This window comes from Cnephaeus nilssonii, assembly GCF_951640355.1.
Source record: "Cnephaeus nilssonii genome assembly, chromosome: 6".
Classification (NCBI taxonomy): Eukaryota; Metazoa; Chordata; class Mammalia; order Chiroptera; family Vespertilionidae; genus Cnephaeus; species Cnephaeus nilssonii.
The window spans coordinates 12,903,452-12,929,727 of NC_137077.1; the positions used below are offsets into that span (position 1 = coordinate 12,903,452).

Genomic DNA, 26,276 nt, shown 5'->3' on the forward strand with positions numbered 1-26,276 from the left:
GATCTAGACAATAATATTGTATTATAATTATGTAATGTGATAAATATTGTTACAATGGCAACCATGTTACAATATATAAATGTATCAAAGTAACACTTACACAATGTTACGTCAAATTTATTTAATTAAAAAAAAAGAAATTTCAAACTAGTAAAGGTCACACTGCTACATAATTTTCAGTCCATGGTGACAATTAACTAGAGAAAGTAGTCATTATAGGGACCCCCTTGTAGAGTTCTCTTGATAGAAGGTTTAAGATGAAACACTAGAATTCAACCGGAGAATCTCTCTCTCTGCCCCTAGACAAGATTAACCCTGTGTCCTGGACTGGAATTCTGAAAAGATCCTGAGGAGTATGCTCCAGGAACATGCCCTCATGCTCCACAGGGTCTGAAAATCCACTAATTCCTCATCACCACAATGGGTCCTTTTGTGAAGTTAGTTCTAAATTAAATTACAACAGCCTTAACACACCTTCACACAGCCATGTGGTTTGTGATTCAATAGTATACATAGACCTCCATGTGAAATCTCTGGAAACTGAAGTAGTTATTCATGTAATTGTACAGCTTTATAAAGAAAATTAACAAAGGCAAATGACTTAGAGCTAGAAATTCTCAAGTATCTTAGGATCTACCAATTTTAATGTCTGCTGAATAGGGCAGGCTGAAGTGGGTAGCTAAATTGTCTCCTAGTTTCCCTTTCCCTCCTTAGTAGCTGAATCAATGGGTATCTTTATAAACCAAGTTATGTTGCGTCAGTAAGATTGTTTCCCAGGACTACATGCGAAACCAGTCATCTCTGTACTAGTCTTCTCTGTCCTGGTTGTAATTATACAAAACATCACCATATTTACATTTTAACTCACTAGCATCTTAGGGAACATGTTTCACTACAAATAAAAAGCAGTTCTCTATTTAAGGAGGGTATGGGGGGACAAATGGTGATGGACAGAGACTTGACTTGGGTGGTGAACACATGATACAGTGTACAGATGATGTGCTATAGAATTGTGCACCTGAAACCTGTATCATTTTGTTAACCAGTGTAACCCCAGTAAATTTAATTTTTAAAAAAGTTAAACATCTAGAAGAAAATACAAACAAGCATTCTAATCATAAAGCAGTGTAATAATGCAGTGGATGCCTTTCTGGCTGGAAATAACCACAAAACATTTAAAATGATGACCAAGTGGATGCCAGATACACTCTTAAATGATACTGACGCAGAAAGTTTCAATCCACTCGGAGGGCTTCTGGGTTGGTGAACAGGTGGTGGAGATGCTGGGAGAGTGGAGCTCCGGGCGAGGGCATGGAAGCTCCACACCCTTTGCCCATTCCTTGCCCTGTGCATCTCTTCATCTGGCTGTTCCTGCATTCAGCTGTTTATGTAAGAACATCCAAACCTGCCTCTCTCCTTCCTGCACATCCACTCCTTTAATCATTAAGCCCTCAGGACAGTTAGGTTCTGGTCAGCATCAGTCTTAGGAACAAAGCCTTGGGTTTGTTTTTTTTTAATATATTTTTATTGATTTCAGAGAGGAAGCAAGAGGGCTAGAGAGATAGAAACATCAATGATGAGAGAGAAGCATTGATTGGCTGCCTCCTGCACGTCCCCCCCCCCCCCCCGGATCGAGCCCGCACCCCAGGCATGTGCCCTTGGCCAGAATCAAACCTGGGACCCTTTAGTCTGCAGGCTGACGCTCTATCCACTGAGCCAAACCCGCTAGGGAAAGCCTTGACCATTTTTATTTTCTTTTGAGGCGGGGGTAGTTTTTGCAACTTCCTCAAATCTTTAGAAAGATTATATTTGCTTTTTTGTTCAACGATTCTAATCTGACATCAGGTAGCTATAATCATAGCATTTCTCTTAATTTGGGTGAAACCAGCTATAGGTTTAGAAGTTGTCTGTATATTTCAAATGACTCTGTAATGCTCTCCAGTTAACAATGAATCAACAGAAGTTTAAGAATTAACATTAAAATGTCCAGACTGCCTACAATAATCTACAAACTCAATGCAATTCCTATCAAGATACCAATGATGTTTTTCACAGAACTAGATCAAATATTCCAAAAATTTACATGGAATCACAAAAGACCCTGAATAGCCACAATAATCTTGAGAAAGAAGAACAAAGTTAGAGGAATCATGCTACCTGATATCAAACTATATTACAAAGCTATAGTAATCAAAACAGCATGGTACTGGCATAAAAACAGACATAGATAAATGGAACAGAATAGAGAGCCCAGAAACAAATCCTGTATGGTCAATTAATATTTGACAAAAGAGGCAAGAACACACAATGGGGTAAAAGCAGTCTATTTAATAAATGGTATTGGGAAAATTGGACAGAGATGTGCAAAAAAAGGAAACTAGACCACCTTCTTACACCACATGCAAGAATAAACTCAAAATGGATTAAAGACTTAAATGTAATACTTGAAAACATAAAAATCCTAGAAGCAAACAGGCAGTAAAATATCAGACATTTCTCAGCAATATTTTTTCTGATATATCTCCTTGGGCAAGGAAAACAGAAGAAAAAGTAAACAAATGGGACTGCCTTTGTAAAACAGATTTTTATACAGCAAAGGAAACCATCAACAAAATAGATAATCCACTGAATGGGAGGACATATTTGCCAATGATACATCTGATAAGAGATTAATTTCCAAAATACATAAAGTACTAATACAACTCAACAAAGGAAGACAATGCAATTAAAAAATGGGCAGAGGACCTGAACAGACATTTCTCCAAAAAGCACATACAAATGCCTAAGAGACATGAAAGAATGCTCAATGTCACTAATCAGGGAGATGCAAATTAAAACGAGGTATCGCCCTAACGGGTTTGGCTCAGTGGGTAGAGCATCGGCCTGTGGACTGGAAGGTCCCAGGTTCGATTCTGGTCAAGGGCATGTACTTGGTTGCGGGCACATTCCCAGTAGGAGATGTGCAGGAGGCAGCTGATTGATGTTTCTCTCTCATCAATGTTTCTAACTATCCCTCTCCCTTCAATAAAAAATCAATAAAATATATTTTAAAAAATAAAAAAATAAAACGAGGTATCACCTCTCACCTATCACAATGGCTATCATCAATAAATCAACAAACAACCAGTGTTGCCGAAGATGTGGAGAAAAGAGAACCCTCGTGTACTGTTAGTGGGAATGTGGACTGGTGTAGACACTGCAAAGCAGTAGAGTTACCTCAAAAAATTAAAAATGGAACTGCTTCATGACCCCACTCCACTTCTGTGAATATACACAAGAAACCGAAAACACTAATTAGAAAAAATATATGCACCCCTATATTCATTGCAATGTCATTTACAATCGCCAGGATTTGGAAGCAGCCCAAGTGCCCATCAGATGAGTGGATAAACTGTAGTATACACAATGTAATACTACTTGGCTGTAAAAAAGTACTAGTAGGAAATGTTACCTTTTGGGACAGCATGGATGGCCCTAGAGACTATGATGCTAAGTGAAACAAGCCAGTCAGAGAAAGACAAATACCATATGATTTCACTTACTTGTGGAATCTAATGAACAAAAGAGAAACATACTCATAGATACAGAAAACAGCCAACTGTCAGACTTCTGAAGGGGGTTTGAGGGCTTAGTGAAAAAGGTGAAGGGATTAAGCAGACACAGACAACAGGTATACTTGAAACCGACATAATTTGTTACCCCAATAAATTCAATAAACTTTAAAAAAAAGTACTGTTAATTAAGCTGAAATATTTAAAGTGTGAACTTCTTTTGGTATTGTATACATACATAAAAAAATTCTATCAATTGTGACTTGGACTGTCACAATTTACCTCCAAATTTAGATTTATAGGGAAATTAGTAGTCTCTTATACCTTTCCCCATTTCCATGAGTACTCATGTTACCATGGTACATAGTACATATGTCAAAGCTATCACTTAACTATACCCCAGCCTTTATTGGGATTTGTTTTAATCTAGTTGCATTTAGTTGCCCTGTCTCCTTAAATTTGTGGCTATTTCTTTCCTTGGTTTTAACCTTGAAACTTAAAAAATGTTTTTACAGATTTCAGAGAGAGGGAGAGGGAGAAATATCAATGTTGAGAATCATGGATTGGCGGCCTCCTGCATGCCCCCTACTGGGGATCGAGGCCACAACTGGTCCATGTGCCCTGACCAGGAATGGAACCTTGATCTCCCAGTTCTTAGGTCAATGATCAACCACTGAGCAACACCAGCTGGGCTAACCTTGAAACTTTTGAAGAGTACCATTCATATATTCTAGGTTTGTCTGATGTTTTTCTCATTAGGCTAAGGCTATTGATTTTTTTAAAGAATACGAGAGGTGAAATGTCCTTCTTATCACATTCTGTAAGAGGATACCAACCTTGATCACTTGGTTAAGGTAGTGGCTGCCAAGTTTCTATGGTATGAAGTCACTATTTTCCACTTTCCATACTCTATTCTTTAGAAGACAGTCACAAAGCCCAGCCCACACTCAAAAAGAGGATTATCTTTCCTAACTATAAATGATTAACTTTTTTTTAACTAAAAAGGCAAGACACTGAATATTTGGGATCTTTTTTATTTTTATACACATGACAAGATTTTACACCAAGAATAGTCAGTTAAATAGTACAAATTTACATTCATGAGGAATGTTAAAAAAAAAATTCAACTAAAAAACCCTCTTTCGGTGACCCACGATTCCAACATTTTACAGTGCAGGGGAGAAGGGAGCTGGGGGAAGCATCCAAAAGTCTCTCCAAAAAAGAAATGACTTAAATTTCACATTCCCTCTCCACACAGGATCCAAATGGTGAGAGTGTAATTTACAATTCATCTTTTTCAGCTGTAGATTTCTGTGAAAACAAAAATCAGAAGACATTAAAAGCTAGCAGAAATAAAATCCTTAGCTCAAAAGGTTCATATGTGGAAAAAACAATGAATGGGCCAAGTATTTCCATTATTTCAGCTGTAGACTAAAACTCACCTTGCTAATCTGCAAAAAATTTTAAATAATTTAGAACCCACCAAAAGTCAATGCCCCCTATTGAGCATAGACCTGTATACCACCCTGAACACAATAAAAATTTAAAACACCCTGATATTACCATATAGTAAGGGAGAGGAAATGGCCAAGAGTATAGAAGCATTGTAGGCTACGGAAAAATCTGTTTAAAAACATCTCAAGAATGGATGACTAAAGGAATAAAAGAAGTGAGAGATCAAAATACACACTTTAAAGCAGGCGTCCTCAAACTACGGCCCGCGGGCCACATGCGGGTGTTTTTGCCGTTTTGTTTTTTTACTTCAAAATAAGTTATGTGCAGTGTGCATAGGAATTTGTTCATAGTTTTTTTTAAACTATAGTCCAGCCCTCCAATGGTCTTGAGGGACAGTGAACTGGCCCCCTGTTTAAAAAGTTTGAGGACCCCTGCTTTAAAGAAAAAAAAAATTATTTGCTCCAGCTTTTGAATTTGATATGAGAGGCCTATTTGGGGGCAGATCTCTGTAAGCCTGACTTCTTTATGTTACACAGTCCTAACTTTGCCAGAAATAAGAATGCAAGTCCCATTATTGATTGGTCCTACCTCTGCTGTGTCGTCGTCTTCATCTGTTCCGGCATCCATGTCTTCGTCTTCGTCTTGCTCTGTGTCTTCTGTGGCATCCTCTGTTGTTTCTTCAGGTTCTTCTTCAGGTTCTTCTTCAACCTACGGGCAACATTTATGAGCTCATTAATGGATCTATTTTCACTTAGCTCATTTAAATGTATAAGATCATAATTAATTTTACAATCCTCCAATTAGAGTTAACATCCATCCTAACAAACTGAGATAAGACCAAAAAAAGATATAAAAAGAGAATTTCTGTTTAATTTTTAGCATAGTGCATGACACTCAGGATTCAAACACTTAATAAATTATTTCTAAAAAGTAGAAATTAGTCCAACTTCTGAGGTATATCACTTAATCCTGGGAAGCCTATTATTAAAGAGAAATGAAGCCTATGTGGGAAGGTTGGGAATACAAACCTTTGCATCAAGGTCAATGTTTAAACTGAGGCGAAGCATTCTTTCTATTCTATCTCCATATGCTTTAGTGTCTGGTAAAAGATATCCTGACCTCAGTGTTGCTGTTTCAAATAAAACCACGGCAAGATCCGAAACTGTCTTGTCATCTTCGTCTTCCTGAAATGTGAGAAATCACACTTGATTAAAAGGTACAGAGTACAGGTGTATTTAAGATGAAGGAGTATGGCTGCAGTTGTGACTCACCTTAACTCGCCGAAGCATGTCTTTGATCAGTGGATGTCTGGGATTGATTTCAAATGTTTTCTTCTGGCTGGCATAATAACTGTTAAGGGATAAAAAATGAACATTAACAGCCCAGCCGGCATAGCTCAGTGGTTGAATATAGACCTATGAATCAAGAGGTCATGGTTCAATTCCCGGTCACAGCACATGCCTAGGTTGTGGGCTCAATCCCCAGTGTGGGCTGTGCAGGAGGCAACCAATCAATGATTCTCTCTCATCATTGATGTTTCTATCTATCTCTTCTTCTCCTTTCCTTTCTCTGAAATCAATAAAAATATTTTTTTAAAAAAGAACATTAACATCAGATTTTAGGGTCCATACATTTCCTTTTTTTGCTACATCATGCTTTACCTTTTAAAGGGGTATGGACATGCTTAGATGAAAGAGTTAAATAAAGACAACTACTTTATTTACTAATGAATCCCAAGTGCCTAGAACACTGTTGAGTGGATGAACCGACTTAATGTCTTGTTCATCCCCACTAATTCATTCTCACTATCTTAACTGCAGCTCTGGTTCCCACAGAGTTCTGAGTTGTCTAGGCAGACGCTGGCTGTATGCAAATAACACAGTCTCCATGATGCCCTCACCAAACTGGTTCCATAAAAAATTAATCACTTCTTTTATCTGAGCTCAGTTCCAAATTCTGAACCTACCCTCACAATCTCTAGCATTTTACTGTCAGTGGTGACTGTCCGCTCTACTATGGCTGCATGCTGAGGACAGGGAGGAATTACATCTGTCCCTGTCATGGTATACCCAGGATCTGTGCTGGGCTAGAAGACTATGACTTGATTTGTCATCCCGACTAGTCTGAATGGCACAAAGACAGCAGTAATATCTACTTTAGATCATCAATGCATAAACGCAGTAGGTGCTCAAATGCTTGCAGAATGAAAAGTAACTTCCTGTTAATGAATGATTGAATGACTACTATGGTATTGCAATGGGATAAGCAAAAACCTGTTCTCTTTACCTGACATTTATAATCTAGTCAGGGGACAAAACAAATAAGCAAGATAGCACCTTCTCATTTTATTGTATAAATACGTACTGATGAATTGTGATGAAATATATGTACATATATGTATTTATTTTAGTAAATACATTTGTGAGAAGAATCCTTAAGCTAGGCCTTGGGGAAAAAAGTATGATTACTAGATAGCAAATAAGAAAGAAGCTACTCCAAGTAGAATAAGAGAATAAAAGTAGGGAAAAAGCTATTTTCAAGGCCACTGCTGTGACAATAAAACACAAGCTTGAAATATTTATTTATTAAAAATAAAAGGTACTAAAGATCCACTTCCTTCCAATACCTGGACCTTGAGTTCAAAATACTTGTTAACTCATGGGCAATATTTTAGCTTTAATTTTGTGGGGAATACTACTTAGGTTAAAAAAACTTAGCTCTAGTAACACATGATCTCACTCATCTAGGGGAAATGATGAACAACATAGACTGATGAACAAGAACACACCCAGAAACAAGGAGGCATCGATCGGACTGTCGGGCCTCAGAGGGAGGGTAGGAGAGGGTGAGGGTAGCGGGGAGAGATCAACCAAAGGACTTGTGTGCATGCATACAAGCCTAACCAATGGTTAAGGACAACAGGGGGGTGGGGTCGGGGATGGGAATGGGGGGATGAGGACAAATATGTGACACCTTAATAAAGAAATAAAACAAACAAACAAACAAAACTTAGCTCTTTTTTGAGAAACATAATTGTCATTGACCTCATCTGTAACTAAATCTAAAAATGTAAAAGTCTAAATACCAAGTCAAACATACAGTCTAATGAAAAAACAAATACAGTTTATGTGTAACAGATTAAGAAAACTTGCATTTGTGTATAAAATACTACAAAATAAATCATGAGTCCAAGACCTTTTCTTTAGCAATCTAATGTAGGAAGAATCCCTTTGTAAACTTGTTTTCTACCTAACATACAGTGGACACTTGTAACACATCAGTTCCTCTGAAGATAATGCCAGCTTCAGTATGGAAGGCTGGACAAGAGCTACCGCTGTGGCAGAACTTTCTTTTCCCAAGGACACTTACTTCGTAGAGATGTCCTTGCCTGTTTGGTACGCTTGAGCTTTCATGATTCTCTCCATGTTGCCAGACCATCCATACTGGCTGGCCACGAGAGCACACGGAGACTCTGTCAGGCGCTGAGACACCACAGCCTTTTCAATCTGGGAATAAGAAACCGAAGTTAGATACATGTAAATATCAATAGTTAAATGCATTTGATAATTGCATTTCAACTCTTCAAGGATTCATCATTTAAGATCCTAAACATAGAGGCAGTCCATTAAAGTACCTCTTATTCATATTTGTCGGAGCCACTGTCATTTTTAAAAATATATATATTTTATTGATTTTTACAGGGAGGAAGGGAGAGGGATAGAGAGCTAGAAACGTCGATGAGAGAGAGACATCGACCAGCTGCCTCCTGCACACCCCCCTACTGGGGATGTGCCCGCAACCAAGGTATATGCCCTTGACCGGAATCGAACCTGGGACCTTCCAGTCCGCAGGCCGACGCTCTATCCACTGAGCCAAACCGGTTTCGGCGCCACTGTCATTTTATAATCTGAAATTTTCTGTCAGAAATACTTAAACACAAACTTTAAAAATATAGAGGAAAAAAACCCAGCACCTACATATGGAATAACCACTATTTTCTTTTTAATTCTTTGCAGTTCCTAAATTTTAAGCTTGTCTTCCTAATAATTTAACCACAATATTAAATGTTGTCTTGACAAGTTTTAATGGTTGCAAACCAGGTGCTAAGTGTAATTTGTTGGCAAAACAAAATTTTTTTAAAATGCAAATACTAAAATTTTCAGACTTTCTAATTTCCACAAGAATACCTTGTCCTTGAGGGCTTTATCTTTCATCCAATTGAGCAGAGGCTCAAATTCTTTCTCAAGTGCTTCACGATTCTCCTTAGTTTTCTCACTTTCATCAAACTTCACTCCTTCCTTGGCAACATTCTGGAACCTCTTCCCATCAAACTCAGGAAGAGCCTGAATGCAGTATTCGTCCACCGGTTCTGTGAGATAAATCACTTCATAGCCCTTTTTCAGCAGTCTCTCAACAAATGGAGAAGATTCGGCCTACAAAATAAAGGAGATCTAAGTTTTCCAAATCTAGCCTTGATATGTCAACGTGTTCATCCCAATAGCTATGTTTATATATTACTAACAACCTCATTTGCAGGTAGAGAATTAAAGAGGTGCAGAGAACACAGTGACTGACCAGACCTCATACCTGCTACAGTTCATTTAAGTTTTCCCTTTTTGTTCTCAAACACTGGCTATAACTTCCAGCTACAAACCACGATCCCTGACAGTTGGCGTTCATCTCACCTCTTTTCTGCTGGACCCAGCCATGAAGTAGATTTTGTCCTGTTTCTCCTTCATTCTTTCCACATACTGGTCTAGACTAGTAATGTCACTTGGATGATGAGAAGACTGGAATCTAAGAAGTTTAGCAAGACGTGTTCGATTTGAGTGGTCTTCAATCACACCAAGCTTGATGTTGGTACCAAATTCTTTCCAAAAAGTATCATTGTATTTCTCATCAGCAATCTTTTTGATCATGTCCAGAGTTTTACGGACAAGCTTCTTTCTAATCACCTAAACAAAATTAAAGAATAACTGATTAGAGAACTTCATCTCAATACCAGATGTAAAGTAGCAGGCAAAGATACAAAGGCAGGGCACTGTCCTTGCCGTTTATCAAGAGGCAGGGTATGATGAGCACTCCTATGCTGGACTAACCAGAAACTAAGCTGTCAGTGGAAATAGTCACAAGACTGCTTTAATGTTTATATCCTATCTTTAGACTAGGTAGAGGGTGTGCGTGTGTATATATATATGTATGTGTTCACTATGTAATTCTTTTGACTTTTCTATATGTTTGAAGTTTTTTTAATTGCATAATGGGGGAAAATAAGATTCTCCAGATTTGAGAATTCCAGAATAAAATTAAATTCACCTCAACAACCAAAGACTAGTTTCAAAATCTAGTAACTCTATTAATGGAAACTGTCCTTTGTGGCCCAAAGAGCAAAGCAGCCAGTCTCTTCCCAGAGGTACTCACCTTAAGCAGTTTATGTTGCTGAAGGGTCTCACGGGAAACGTTCAAGGGGAGATCATCTGAATCCACCTACATACGGTAAAAGAAAGTTCAGTGAGCAATAAAAACACTGGAAAAAGATAAACCAAACAACAACAAAAATCCCCCCTTCTCTCAATCTTCAGATACTTACAACACCTTTGACAAAATTAAGGTACTTGGGCATCATATCATGGAAGTCGTCAGTGATGAACACTCGGCGCACATACAGCTAAGCAGAGAAAATAAAAAGGTTACTTTTGGGAAATTGTACTTTCAAATTTAAAATTCTGTTTACATTACTTAAAAACCCACCTTAATGTAATCACTCTTCTTAGATCCATATTCGTCAAACAGACCACGTGGAGCAGAAGTAGGTACGAATAAAATTGACTTGAAGGTAACTTCCCCTTCAGCAGTGAAATGTATATAAGCCATGGGGTCATCACTTTCCTATGGAAAATTGGTACTTCATTATGCAAAAGGCATAAAAAAACGGTGGTACAAAGGCTAAGTAATTTATTATGCGGTACAGTCCAGTTTAGCACTTAATAATATAGTTCCTGCCTGGCCGGGGTGGCTCAGTGGTTGATCATCAACTTATGAACCAGGAAGTCATGGTTCAATTCCCAGTCAGAACCCCAGTAGGGGGCATGCAGAAGGCAACTGATCAATGATTCTCTCATCACTGATGTTTCTGTCTCTCCCTCTCCCTTCCTCTCTGAAATCAATAAAAATATATATATTTTTTAAAAAAAGTCCCCTTACCAAAAGAGGGTGGGGAGGGCCTGGAGGGAAAAGAAGCAACTAAGATGACATGGTTGTTTTCATGGTGACTGTCAATAACATTATTCCTAAACTCAGGAAGGTTCCACTTGTGTGAGAGAACAGGATGGGAAAACCGCCATCCTGCCTAAATGGCAAAATCATACAATAATTCATGAGTGTACTGGCCAACCATAGAAAGTATTCAGGCACAGATTTTTCCCAGGGAATTTGGACTATAGCAGTAGATATAAAGAGGTATATAAATAGCTACGAAAGTGTAAAGACAGAAATTCTCTAGATTGCATTATCCATTACTGAACCCACGTGGCTATTCCAAATTGAGATGTGATTAATGATAAGTGTAAAATATATAAAAAGACTTTGAAGACAGTACAAGAAAATCCGAGAAGTAAATTATAATTTTTTTATATTGTACATGTTGAACTAATACTATTTTGGGTATGTTAGGTTAAATAAAATATATTAACCATGGTACTTCATCTAGGGCAATTGTGTATTAGAAATATAATGTAAGCCAATACTGTTATCTTAAACTAGAGGCCTGGTGCACAAAATTCGTGCACTCGGGGGGAGGGATGGTCTCCTTCAGCCCGGCCTGTGCCCTCTCACAGTTCTGGAGCCTTGGGGGGTGTCAGTCGGACATCCTTAGTGCTGCTGCGGAGGCGGGAGAGGCTCCTGCAACTGCCTCTGCATTGGCTCGCCAGCCGAGAGCCCGGCTTCTGGCTGAGTGGCGCTCCCCCTGTGGGAACGCACTGACCACCAGGGGGCAGCTCCTTTTTTAAAAAATAGATTTTATTGATTTTTACAGAGAGGCAGGGAGAGGGATAGAAACATCGATGAGAGAGAAACATCGATCAGCTGCCTCCTGCACACTCCCCACTGGGGATGTGCCCACAACCAAGGTACATGCCCTTGACCGGAATCGAACCTGGGACCCTTCAGTCCGCAGGCCGACGCTCTATCCACTGAGCCAAACTGGTTAGGGCAGGGGGCAGCTCTAAGTTGAAACAAGTGAAGTTAATATATTTTATTTAACCCAACATACCCAAAATAGTATTAGTTCAACATGTACAATATAAAAAAATTATAATTTAGACTTTAGAGAACCAAGGGAAAGTTTTGAGAGTTTTTAAGGGATGGTTGGATGTTAATGTTAAGGAAAACAAGGTTAAGTAACAAATCAATAAATGGAATAAAGAGTAAAGGACAATACAATCATAGAATATTAAGTATTCTATCTAGCTATGCTAAATAAGTACATTAAACTATTCTATTTTGTACAAAATGTGGTTTGGGAAAACATTAACTTGGAACAGTCTTAATCTCTGCTAGTTTTGGATTAAGAGTTACAAGAAGGGATTAGTAAAAGAAAAAACAGAGTTAGCAATTATTCCTGCCTAGGCATGCGATGACCTCACAGTAATTATTTGATGTTGCTGTAAACACGCTCTTTAAAGAATTAGTTAAAAGCCACTCAATAACACAACTTTGTTTTATTGGTTCTATAGTAGAAACCAAACACGTACTCATGGAGGTATATTTTTTTTCTATAACACAGACCTCTTGGCAACCTGGTGAAGCCTACAGATTTCTTCTCAGAGTAATTTTTTTAATGCATAAAATAAAATACACAAGATTAAAAAGGAAATCAATTGTAGTTATAAATTATTTTAAACTTATTTTAGAATTTAGTACCTTTTTATCACATTTTTCTAAATATTTACCTTTGAAAATGATTTGTAGAAAGCCTTATATTCATCCTCTTCTACTTCTTTTGATGGTCTCTGCCATATTGGTTTGATATCATTCATAAGTTCCCAATCCCAGACAGTTTTTTCAACCTGAAGTTAACAGTATTTAATTAGTCTCTCCCAGCAGTTACACTAGTGGAAACCGTAGCTTTAGGACATTTCAAAAGAGAACATGGGAAGGAACAAAGGATACCTCTAATCTAGTATGGTTCCTACCAACTATATAAAAAATTAAAATAAAATAAAAGGGTTTCTCAACAAAGATTGATATTTAATATAAAAAGACAACTGGTTATCATTATAATTAAAAAGACAAATTTTTCATTATTTTTAGCTAAAATGTTATTTCTTAAAAATGTTTTGAGACTAGAAGAATATACATATTATATATTTCCTGACTTACAGAAATCCAACATCTTAAAATAAATATTCCTCAAAACCCACCACAACTTCTACCTACTCTGCTTCCTGAGTAGGCCAGAGAACTACTTTTATAGTTAATACCTACATGACAAAAGAAGATGCAGAACGCTTTTTAAAGATTTTATAATTCAAAACATGTAAGCCACCAGTCCTGAGCAATATATACAAGTCAGGAAACTCATAAAAATGAGCTGTTTGGCACTTTCAAATTTCTAGGAGAAACATAGGTGCAGACACACGCACACACTTCTGATTTTTTGTAAGATGGACTTAGCATTTGGAAACCTTTAAAAACTGAAGCTTGCCTCAAATGAGTGCTTACTTAGGTTTTCTAATATATCCTGAACAATATTTTAAGGAGGGACATAAACCAGACTTACTTTTTTAGTTTTTGGTTTCTTTTCTTCTTCTTCTTCTTCTACTGCAGCTTCATCATCAGATTCTTCTTTTTCTTCTTTTGCTGTTTCTTCTTCTTCTTCCATGGGTTCCTCAACAGTTTCAGTCTGTTGAAGTAGAAAGTAGAATTATGGTTAAACTCCTTTAAAGATTCGGATTTCATCTGTAGAATATAAAACAAAAGGACAACTCAAAAAAATAGGTCTTCTGTGAGGAAACCCAAATACCTGAACTGGAGAAAACCACATTTAGCTTTCTTTAAATATTAAATACTAGAGGCCCGAGACACGAAATTCGTGCAAGAGTAGCTCCTTCCCCCGGCTGCTGGCACCAGCTTCTCTCTGGCACCCAGGACCCAGCTTCCCTTGCATAATTAGCATATTACACTTTTATATTATTACAGATTTTAAAATGCGAAGGTGATACATATAAATTTTTAGCAATATAGATTTACCTTGCTGCTCCATACATAAATAGGAAAGTTTATGAACTGTGAGTATTTCTTGACGAGATTTTTAATTGTATCCAATTCAAGGTAATCAGATGCTTCTTCTTTTAAAACAAGGCTGCAAGGGAAAAAAGACATTTATAGGCACATCTATGGTTTAAATGAGTTGATTATAAATTTGCCTTCTTGACAATGCTAATAGCCAGTAGTTCTGTTTAATCCAAGATATCCTCTCTACTAAGAAAATATTAAGAACTTTCGTCACCAATAAGGGTTTGTGAGCAAATACACCAAATATGGATATAATAAAAAAAAACCTTCCTTGCAATCCCAAGTGGAGAATAACCTTAGTTCCAAGTAGAAAATGAAAATGTTCCCAACCTTCTAAATATATTGGGTTTTTTTCATTTGAAAAACTGAAATCTTAAGATAGCTTAAGGCGAGAAAACATTCTAGAGAAAAGTGGAATTATATGTACTCTAAAAGTTAGTCTAGAAATCAAATGATTATTATAGATAGCAAACCCCTAATAAAAATGTTTCTTTAAAAAACTAGAAAATTAATCTGAATTATTGTTATATCTGCACCATCCAAAACAGTAGCCACCAGTCAAATGTAAGTATTCAAGTAAAATTTGAAGTTGGTCTTGAGTTGCACTGCCACACTGGCTAGCTAACTCCAATACAGAAAGTTGTATTGGCACTTACTGCCCCCTCTGCAAACCCTTCCCTCCATCCACCAAAAATAACAAATCACAATATTCTCAAACACAGCAGATAGCCCATATCTTGATGTTCGTGCTCCCAATAAAAATGAGGTGACAAAGTCTCTGGTCTCAGAGCAGAGTATCTTAGAGCTGCTGAGTTGGGGAAAGAGTTCAATTTTGGATGCAAGCGGAAGCTGATGGTTTGACATCTTAGTAATATTTAAATGGCAATTAGATATATGAACAGACCATTAGTGAGATCTTGACCGGAGTCAACAAACTGTGTATGGCTGACGCCCACATAAGAAATTTTATTGGGCCCTAGCTGGTTTGGCTCAGTGGATAGAGCACTGGCCTGCAGAATGAAGGGTCCCAGGTTCAATTCCAGTCAACGGCACATGCCTGGATTGCAGGCTCAATCCCAGTGTGGGGTGTGCAGGAGGCAGCCAATCAATGATTCCCTCTCATCATTGATGTTTCTATCTCTCTCTCCCTCTCCCTTCCTCTCTGAAATCAATAAAAATAAAAATATTCCAATTCTCTTTAAAAAAAAAATTTTATTGGGACACAACCTCATCATATGTTGTCCATGGTTGCTGTCAGGGACAACAGCAGAATTGAGACATGTGACAAATCCTATGATTGCAAGGTTAAATCATCTACTAGCTGGCCCTTTAAGAATTAAATGAGGAACATAAGGATAATGAGAAAAGGGCTCAAACTTAACTTTTAAAGAAAGAGAACATCAATATTTAAGAAATGGGCAAAGGAAATCTAAAAAGATTTGTAGGGTCATGGAAGCTAGGTAAGTGGACAGTCTTAAGAAGTGTGTAGCAGAAAGCCAGTTCTGTAGACTACACCACAGAAAAACTAAGAAAAAAAAGACAATCTACTGCTGGGAGCAATGTCATTTAAAAAATCCCTAAATCCCCTGGATTTAGCAACAAGGATTACTGGTCAATTACTTCAGTTGAAAGGTATGACAAAAGGTGAAGTAGCAGCAAAGACAAGTGTACTTTTTCTTTTTTTTTTTTAATAAATTATGTTTTTTTCCTTTTATTTTTTAAAAATAATTTTCTATTTATTTTTATTGATTTCAGAGAGAAAAGGAGAGATAGAAACATCAATGATGAGAGCGAATCATTGATCAGCTGCTTCCTGCATGCCCCCCACTGGGGATCAAGCCAGCAACCTGGCCATGTGCCCTTGACCAGAATCGAACCCGGGACCCTTCAGTCCGCAGGCTGACACTCTATCCACTGAGCCAAACCGCTCTATCCACTGAGGCAAACCGGCGAGGGCCAAGTGTACTTCTTTAAGCTCAGCTGTGGAGGGGGAGAAATAGTGTGCCCGAAAGAGGATGGCACCACCTGCCTTCGTCCTACCCCAGAGACCAGGACATGCTCACACTTTGATGGGAAAAAGGGAGGTGTGGGGGAAAGGCTGACTTTAAAAGATGGGGTAGGAATTAATTTATGGTAGTCTCCAAGGAGGTAAGATGAGAGATCACATGGAGACTAGCTTTAGGAAAAAAATGTAGAATGCCACTCTCATTGTGGTAGGAAGAACAGAAGCAATCATATCTCATGATCTCATTTAATCGTCACAAAATTTCCCATAAGGGTACAGCAGAGGCTAACTTAAAGGTATGAACAGAGATGAAGTCCTGGATATAGGACAGGATCTTGACTTTGTCATTTCCTGGACTTCACTCTCCATTTTCCTTTGGCCACTCTAGACTTTCAGTTCCTCAAATAGGCTTGTCTCTGAAACTTTCAACATGCTGTGCTTGCTGCCTGGAATATTTGAACTTATCACTATTTCAGAAAGGCCTTCTGGTAAGGGAGGTGTCCCTTAGCTTCTTTTCTAGCATTTGCCACTCTGAAATGACTTCATGTTTTCCCCCCTTACTAGAATGAGCCCTGTGAGAGCAGGGACCACACCTGTCTTATTCTCCGATACTAGCAGGTAATAGGCATTGAAATGAGAATCCGTTGAGTGAATGGTGGGGTAGGAAGACTTGAAGGAAAAGGCAATTTTGCCCAGGGAAAGCAGAACCTGTTGTAAAGTTCCACTTACTTATCAAGCATCCATGGGACTTGCATAAAACTGCTCTGATTACCTCATTCATACAAATATTTACCTGTCAAGTGTTAGGTTCTGGGAACAGAGCAGTCAACAAAATGTTTGCTTTCATAAAGCTTACATCTAGGCAATCTTGCCTCTCTCTCAGCACTTTAAGACATCAGCATCTCTTGGGACATCATTTTCTAGTTCTTTCTAGTTCAGAGATGTGATTACCTACACTCTAACACCTAATGAGAGAGGGCTCTGGAGTATGACTATTAGTGATGCCTCCTAATGAGACTAGGAGGTATCAATGTTAATAACAAAGGCAGGGAAAAGTAAATTGGGACGAATAAATTAGTAAAAGTACTGAAATGCAGTTCTCTAATTAGCCTTCATTAAAAGAACATCTGTGACCATGAAGACAGGAAATGTTACCTTTTGGGATGAAGAAAATTGGTCAAAATGATAAGATATCTGCTTTTTTCCTACTTGAATATTTAATGTTAAGAAAATTAAAAACTGAATCAAGGGGGAAAAAAGTGAGACTTCAGGCACATAACATGTGAGAAATACTTTCTCTATTCTAGAAACTTGCAGGACTAGGTAAGTCTACTGACCTTTAGAAAAAAAGCTGCCCTGTCTACTTCACTGTGATGTAACCAAGTGATACTGGGCATAAGACCTGCCTCATCTACACTAACAATAGTTATTGGCTTAAAATGAATTCAAATTCAATCATTTCTAATTATCCTCAAATGAGACTACAACCCAGTTACCACAGATCTTAAATATTTTAATGGTCACCCAAGGAGCCTCCTCTCATCCAGTCCTGCCATCCTTCAGAAGACTTTAATCCTGTGAACACGCTGTTCCTCCACCCCTTTATCCATGATGCTACACAGACTGAGTCTAAGTCTTGCTTCCCTGAAAACCTGGACCAAGCCACTGCTCTGAGGCCTCATCTGCCTTCGCCCTGGAAGAGCTAACCCTTCCTACTTATGTCCTATACGTACAGCAGCCATTATAGCTCTGTGTTAGGTCCTCAGATATTTCTTCAAGTGATGAGAACAATTCAATTTCCTCATTTTATAGGCAAGGAAATTACTGGTCCAGAATAAGCCATTTGCCTAGAGAGCCTGAACTGGAGAGTGAAGATCCTCATTAGGACTATCAATTATTATTATTATTAGGAATTAGTAACACTCACGTAATTGTCGTTCCCCGGCCTAGAGTGTTTCCTCTTGGGTCAGCAATTACAGAAAATTCATTGGAGTCCGATTCCCAGATGTGCTGGGTATCGTTGTTGTGTTTCGATGTGACAATAACCTTATCTGCCACAAGGAAGGCAGAATAGAAACCGACACCAAACTGGCCAATCAATTCAGAAGTTGACTGGCCATCTTCTTGTGCCTCAGTCATTTTGTTTAAAAACTCGCTTGTCCCAGATTTGGCTATGGTACCAAGGTTTTTAACCAACTCTTCCCTGGTCATTCCTACACCAGTGTCTGTGACATGTAGCAGGTTCTTCTCCTTGTCACACTAAAGGAAAGACAAAAACAAGGTAATTATATTTGCTTAATACTAATGGAATGAAAGTAAATACTGAGCTATTATTGAAAAACTAGAGGCCCAGTGCATGATTTAATCATGCACCTGGTGCACCAGCAGGCTGGCTGTCCACCGGTGCACCAGGCCTTCCGAAAGCCTCCGGCGCGGCGGAGGCTTTCGAAAGGCCTTGTGCCGGAGCAGACAGCCGGCCAGCTCCCCAGCTTTGGCTTTTGATCGCGGGGGAGCTGGTGCACCAGGCCTTCCGAAAGCCTCCGGCGCAGCCATGGCACAGACGCTGAGCTCGCGGCGCCAGAGCTCAGTGTCCTGTTGGCCCAATCAGCTACCCCCGCCACCCTGAGTCCTGCCCCCTGCGCCTCCTGCTGGCCCAATCGTGGGCGTAGCGGAGTGATGGTAATTTACATATTACCATTTTATTATGTAGGATTCTCAGCTTTGGGCAACATCAATTCCAATACAGAAAACTAAATATATTTTCCTCCATACTTTTATGGGCTTTTCAGAAAATGCATGTATTAAGTATAGCATCTTTCTTTATAGAGAATAATTTTAAGTTTAGTGTGTTTGAGAAAGTATCAATATAAAGAGGGCAGAGACTGATCTAATTGTCAAAGGGTAGAGGCAGACTAAACAAAACAAGTTATTTTTGAAGAAAATATTCAAGAATAATAAAAATTTATGTTTTGCCTATTTCTTTGGTAGAAAATAAAAATCTAAAACTTGAATGACTTCTGGGTTTAGAATCTGTGGTGATCAATATTTTTACTGAATATTCCCGACTCTCTGCCTTCTAGGAACATAATAGGAATATACTTCCTCTATTTATGGCTGGGTGAGGCCATATGACTAGTTCTGGCCAATAAGTTGCAACTAAGAGTGTGGCTTTCAGTGTGGAGCCTTTAATTGATGTAAGACCCTCCAAGCTTTTAGTTTACACCATGGCAACCAGCTACACTCCAGATGGCTGCTCTATCAGCCTATGTCAGGGAATGAAGATGATATAAAGCAAAGGCCACAGGCAGCCTGTGACTGATTTAAGCCAGAGGGTAGCAAACTTTTTTTGTAAAAGGGCCAGAGATTAAATATTTTAGGCTTTATGGGCCGTATGATCTCTGTCACAACTACTACTGAACTCTATCACGCAGCACAAAAGCAGTCACGGATAATATACAAGTAGGCATGGAAATGTTCTGATAAAACTTTATTTATAAAAACAGGCAGCAGGTTGGACTTGGCCCATAGGCCGTATTTTGCTGACCCCTGGCTTAATTCCCTGAGATTTGGGGGAATATTTGTTACTGCAGCATAACCTAGTCTATCTTGACCGATTATGTGTTGTCACCAAGGTTTCTTTTTATTTTAAAAGAAAATTGTTTAAGCTTACCTTAATTTTTACTGTTAGTTCCTCATTTCCAGAAAGAGCATTTTCATCTGTCAGTGATATTAGCCTTATTTTATCTAAAGCATCAGAAGCATTTGAAATCAGTTCTCTCAGGAAAATCTAAATGGAGGCCAGATTTAATACAGTTAGATTAGTCTCAAGATACACAAGACATTAGATTTAATGTCAAATTCATTTTATTTCTCCTCTGTACTCTAAAAAAGCACTTTATGTAAAGAGGTGGCTTTACTCTCTTGGTAAAAGGAGGTACTGCTCTTTACACAAAAGACTGTAGCAACTAGAAGGGATATCTGAATTGGTTAAGAGCAGTAACACCATTCTACTAGTGATCTTTAGGTACGAAATGCATGAAGCTTGGTTAGCAATGGTCCTTAACGACTCACAACTGTTTAGCAGGCCATGAACATATTTGGAGGGGAAAGGAAAAAGAAGGCAAAATGCCTAACAACCTCCCATTCCCCATAACACCTCCCCCACCCCCCACACACTGTATCTAGTAGCAATTCTTGTATATACACTACAGGGAATTGAAATCTTACTACTTATTTGGAATCACTAAGTACACTTACTATGAAAGTAAACAAGTGTGCTACCATACAGAGAAAAATAATTATCCGAGCCATAGGTTGCTTACCTCCTTATTTTTATACAATGAATTGATGATAAGTTTCATCATTCTGTTTACTTCAGCTTGGAAGGCAAACTTTTCTGATTTCTCTCTAAGTTCTCTTATTTGGGATGCATTTAATCCATCCAACTGAATAGCTTCTTCTTCTCTAAAAAGTAAATTTGACAAGCAAATAAGCATTGCTTAGTTCCCTCCAAAACTGTATGATCTGTGCTGAGAGCACTGGAGTCTCTTAAGATGGTCTCAAGGGTTAAAAGGGTAAATTGGCGACCTTTATAAAATGTTACTAATCTACCATCTCATTATTATTTTACCACAGTAGTAGGTTACCTTTAACACTGCATTGGAAATACTCAGTTCTTAAAAATGTCAGAAAAATAAACCCAACTTTCCTCCACTAAGTAGCAGTCATACTCACTTATGTTCCCTCACACGTGGAACCGCCCCTTTGCCCAGGGAAGCTCTGGCTTCTACAGGTCTACAAAACTAAGTCCTAGGAGGACACATTTTAAAACACGGTTCAACTGACAGAAATCCTCTTTTTAAAATTACTAAGGACACCCTGAGGACAAAATCAACTAAACGTCTTTTCTAAATTCCTAAGGTTATAGTGCAAGTATTCTGCAATACAGTTATCAAAATAATTTTCAAAGGCATTCATTCAAGTTGGACCATTCTTGGGGGCCGGTTAGAAGATACTCATGTGTGCACATGCTTGATACATTTTCTGAGCATTTTTTAGCTAATTAAATTTTGGAAATACAAGCGAAGCCACAGTTTTCCAGTGTTCAGAAGAGTTTATACAGGTAGTTATAAATGAACACAAACCTCTGTACTATTTCATCATCTGTCCTTGAGCCTTCTCTACTTTTACCCAGATCCTCTTCTACTGTGCCATCCACATCGACTTCATCATCAGCTCGGACTGACCCTGAAGGAAGATTTTAACACCAAAAAAACCTCTTAACACAACGATGCTTCATGTACTTCCCAGAGGGAAAATAAAAAGGGCAAGGATAGGGGGTTGCAAAATTCAGTTGTTAAACACGGGAGATGGGGATGGGGGAATGGACCCACTGGTTTTAATAGCCAATGTAAATCCAAGTCCGCATATTGCTTATTTAGGTTCAGACACTGAGGTTCCCCAGTAGATGCTGAAACACGGAGGCTGCCATCGCTTCTAAGGAGGCACCCTCGAGCCTTTATAACTTAGCAGGTTTGATACCAGGATCCTTCCACATTCACACGTGTTGCGCGCAGGCCAAGACAAGGCCTCCAAACTGGCCATGCCAAACAAAACCCAGGCCTTCGAAATCACAGGTCAGAGTACAAGCAGGATTTTGTGCAAACTCTGGCGAGGGGAACTGAAATTGGGCCCAGGGGCCTGAGAAGGGGAAGACACGTAAGGAGCTGGAGCACCAGTGAATCCAACATTGCCTCTGCGGTGATCCAGGACCTCACGCTCCCCAGCCCAGACCTAAGAAAGGAAACGCGCGTTCGCGAGGAGTCGGAAAACATGGGGGGGGGGGGGGGCCGGGGGGACGGGGGTCCAGGAGCTCAGACCAAAGGTTGAGGCGTGGGCAAAAGTCCTCCCGACGGGGCCCCAGCAATGCTCTCGGGGGAGCGAGAGCTCGAGAGAGGCCCCCCTGCGAGATGGCTGAGATCTGCAGGCCGCCACTAGGAGATCTGCACGGGATTTAAATAACTCCGTTCTCTTTTTCTCTTTCCAGCGAAGCAAGAGTAAACGAAAAGTCCCTAAGCCTCTTTCGAGGAAAGGCGATGGTCCCCTAGGTGCAGCGCAGACCCGGTTATTTTGTCCCCCTCCCAGGCTCAACGCCCCAAGAATCTTCGAGAAGAGGCCGCGCTTGAGGAGGGGGGGGGCGTCCCAGGGTGCCCGCTCCTCCGGGATCACTCACCGAAGGTCAGCAGGACGCAGCAGAGGCCCAGCACCCACAGGGCCCTCATGGCGCGCGGCCGGTGAGAGTCTCAAGTCTCCTTTAATCGCAGGAGCCGCCTCCGCCCCGCCACCCCAAGGCTCAGATCCTCACACCTCACGCCGCGCGGTCCGCCCACTACCCCCAAGCGGGTCCGGCCGCTTTTCACCCCACTTCTCGAGGGCGGGGGACGGGAAACACGAACCCACCAATCGTGCCGCACCACGCACTCTCTGGACCCAATGGGGACTCGTGGGGGGGACCGCAGTCCACCAATCGGAGCTGTCCAGGTGCGGTTCCCCATGCCCGAAGCGTGGCTCCTCCCGATTGGTCATCCTTAGCCTCTTTTCTCCAATCAAATGGCTCCGCGGGCCCCTCTCACGCGGGCCCGCCCCTGTGCCTGGGAAGCTTTGGCCTCTTTGGGGGAAACAGTCCGATAAACGTCAGGTCAGAACACATCCCTCTTTTTGGAGAGGTCGCAGAGGAACTACTTCCGGATCCTAGAGAGCGTTTATTTCGTGACCAGGGGAACGGTAGCCGTGGCAACGCGTTCTTCAGCTCTCCCCTATCTTCGCGTGGGGTCACGCTGGGAGGATTCCAGTGCGACTCTTCTCTGTCAGCTTTCTGTTTGGCAGTGCATCTCGGAAAAGAGAAACACCGGAGAGGCTGAAAATCCCAAGATTGCTTTTAGATGGAGGGGATGGAGATCGGGGGGTTGTGAGCCACTATAGTTCCCGGCATGCAACATACTGGGGTACACTGCATTGAACACTGGGAATCGTAGTCTTTGACCAGAAGCCTAGTTTGGCCTTTTCTTCTGCATTTTCCCAGCTTGTCTTGAGGTGAAGTCTGCGCTGCGTGACTTAGAACTTATATTTTGTTCTGTTTGCAGAAGCTGACAGCTTTAAGAAGCGGGACTAAAAAGCCGCCATGCCTGGGCTAAGGCCACCTGGTGTTAGGCGAGTCGGCCTCTCTGGGTCTAGATTCCGCCTCTGACTCGGAGACGCACGTTTCCGAAAAGTGACTTCTCGTGAGTCACTTGGGCAGCCTGAGTCTTCACTTCCTCTGCCTTTTCCGCTGCCGGAATCCCGAAGCCTCCCTAATTTGGTTTACAGAAGAGGGTAGTGGGGCTTTATTTTTATTTATTTTTTAATGGAAATTGCGAGCTACTTTGATGCCCTGAACTTGCTCCTAAAGTTGGCCTTAATCTGCTGTAAGTCAGGAGAATGGTCGCGAAGTCCGGTCTAGCACAGGAAAGGAAAAAAAAACAAAAACCTCTTAGTTTAAAGGAGGATACACCTGCAGGTATTTGAAAGCAAAACCCGTGGGGCTGCAAATGAGAAACGGAGTGTAACTTTGTAACTTCATAGAAATACCCAGTCAGCGTCCAGAAGGACACACAACACCAGGTGTCTTTCCTGTGAGGGAAGTCCCTCGCACTCAGCTTGCGCCTCTGGACTTATTTTCTGTCTCTTTAACCTAGTCTTTAGGTACCCCTCACCCACCCCCTCTCTCTCCGTTTCCAGCAAAAACACTCCCTTCCTTATTGCTAGGAAAATTGAACTTCGAATTTGTTTTCAGATAATCATCCAAATTCCTGAAGACAAGCTTTTCAGTGATAGTCTATCATAATCTTTTTATAACTTCCCTTATTTAGGTTTGCCAGTCTTACTTCTGTGGTTGGTGTTTACACATTGTGGTGGTGCCTTATTTACATCTGCCCAAATTACCTACGTTTATTATTAGTAAGCAAAAGGTAGTTTACAAAGCTTTTTAAAATGCCTCTGTGCTTGCATCTTTTTTTTTTTTTTAAAGAGGATACTAGGGTGTGAATTACATTCAGAAATCTCAGAATTGCATTTTTGTATGTTTTAACTCTTGTTTACTTTTAAATTTTTTTTGAAGATTTAATTGGCTTTATTAAGCAATTCATGAATTGGGCAGCATCTCATCTTGCAATTCAAAGGAGCTCCCTCTTGTTTACTTTTTGTATTTTGAAAAAAAGATGAGTTCCTTCACTTTTCTACATTTCACAGCTCAACTTCTTTACGTTTTTCTCTAGCTCTGAACAAGTAAGCAACCAGTTCTGAAACTGCAGATTCCATTGTAACGTTCAGTGGGTAGTTCGTGTTGCACCTGAAGGGAACTGAGAATGAGACATGCCCTCCAAATAGATCCATTGTTTGAAGCTATACTTTTCTGCAGGTGATGATGGGAATTTATGAGGCAGACAACACAAGACAGTAGACTGGCAGAAGAAGATGGCCAGCTATTGTCTGGCTCAGCTCTGCCCCTTTAAGACAGGATCCCTAGCTGAACATCCTGTAAAAGAAATGGGCAGCTTACTCAGTTCCCAGCCTTCCTGTTTCTCACCTGTTCTCTCCACCTCTTCTGACTCTTTATTTTATCGTCAGTTCCTATCCTTTTTAAAAAAAATATATTTTTATTGATTTTAGAGAGGAAGGGGGAGAGAGAGATAGAAACATCAATGATGAGAATCGTTGATCGGCTGCCTCCTGCACACCCCACACTGGGGATTGAGCCCACAACCTGGGCATGTGCTCTGACTGGGAATTGAACCTTGACCTCCTGGTTCATAGATTGACGCTCAACCACTGAGCACGCTGGCCGTGCTCGTCAGTTCCCATCCTCGCATAGTTTCTTCAGAACTTACATTCCAGGTTGAATATTGAAATTGAATACCTTTAGATCTGATTCCATTGCTTCCTAATTTTAATTTGTCCCTTTTGACACTATATATCCATGGACATTACTGAAGACAGCTCCCTTTGTTGTTTTGCTATTGTTGTTAAGCTTCTTGGAAGGAAAACCCAGATAGGCAAAGGGGTGCCATTAGGGATGGTGGGTGGTTCACCTGGTGTACAGGTGTAATCGGCAGTGAGGAGGCAGGGAGAATGCAGGAGATCATGGCAGGAAAGAAGTTGGTATCGGAGCATGAAGGAATGGGGCTGAGCACCAGGGTGAATTTGTTGGTTGGTTGATTGGTTCACTCATTCATTCATTCGTTCGTTCATTCATTCATTAGCTCAGTATGTGTTTGAGATCTGGTATTATGCAAGGTGCTGGCAGTGTAGGGGTAAGCAATATGGATATGGTCTCTATTCATACAGAGCTTGAACAAATATTAGCAGTGGGAGTTGCATCATAAGTGCATGTATCTTATTTAAACTAAAGCAAAGGTATAAAAGAATGATTGCATAAGAGTATGAGGGAACTTTTTTGGGGTGATGGAAATGCTCTTGATCTTGATGTTGGTGGTGGTTAAAACTCATCAAACTGTACATTTTAACGAGTGAATTTTCTGATATGTAAATTATGCCTCAAACAAGAACAACAACAAAAAACCAAACTAAAAGCAACTATCATTCTAAACGACAAAACACTAAAACCCATATTAGTAGGAATCAGGAACCAGAGACGCCTGCTGTTGTCAGTATTGTCCCATACTGCTTAAGAGCGTCTAACAGTATGACAAGAAAATGAAGTGATTTTAGAAAAGTTGAAGTCTTTTATTTTGAAATTCCTTCTTACTGGTGAAATGATTGTATATCCCAGAAACCCAAGAGATTCTAGTTAGAAACACACACACACACACACACACACACACACAGCATAAATACGAGAACCTGTTAAATTATTGATATGACAAATATATAAACATCAAGCCTTGCTCTAATCTTGCAAAAACACATAAGTAGAA

At 39.9% G+C, this 26,276-nt stretch overlaps 1 protein-coding gene across 1 annotated transcript; it reads right to left on the reverse strand.

The window, feature by feature from the left end:
* Nucleotides 1-4,569: 4,569 nt before the first annotated feature.
* Nucleotides 4,570-22,706, reverse strand: HSP90B1 (heat shock protein 90 beta family member 1). The gene is made up of 18 exons (XM_079775847.1): nt 22,538-22,706; nt 21,450-21,552; nt 20,628-20,769; nt 19,976-20,092; nt 18,233-18,564; nt 14,256-14,367; nt 13,786-13,908; nt 12,956-13,072; nt 10,758-10,895; nt 10,597-10,674; nt 10,428-10,493; nt 9,692-9,961; nt 9,194-9,439; nt 8,376-8,512; nt 6,278-6,356; nt 6,035-6,190; nt 5,595-5,714; nt 4,570-4,862 (listed from the first exon to the last, which is right to left on the reverse strand). Exons 1-18 carry the CDS (start codon nt 22,584-22,586, stop codon nt 4,833-4,835), a joined length of 2,415 nt encoding a protein of 804 aa, XP_079631973.1. The 5' UTR covers nt 22,587-22,706; the 3' UTR covers nt 4,570-4,832.
* Between the last annotated feature and the right edge of the window lie 3,570 nt (nt 22,707-26,276).

Excerpts from the sequence above, each read along its gene's own strand:
- HSP90B1 (XM_079775847.1), bottom strand. The coding sequence starts at position 22,586 with ATGAGGGCCCTGTGGGTGCTGGGCCTCTGCTGCGTCCTGCTGACCTTC. Across the intron at positions 13,909-14,255 it reads TTTATGTATGGAGCAGCAAG|ACTGAAACTGTTGAGGAACC; the intron begins GTAAATCTATAT and ends CTACTTCAACAG. Across the intron at positions 6,191-6,277 it reads ACATGCTTCGGCGAGTTAAG|GAAGACGAAGATGACAAGAC; the intron begins GTGAGTCACAAC and ends CTCACATTTCAG.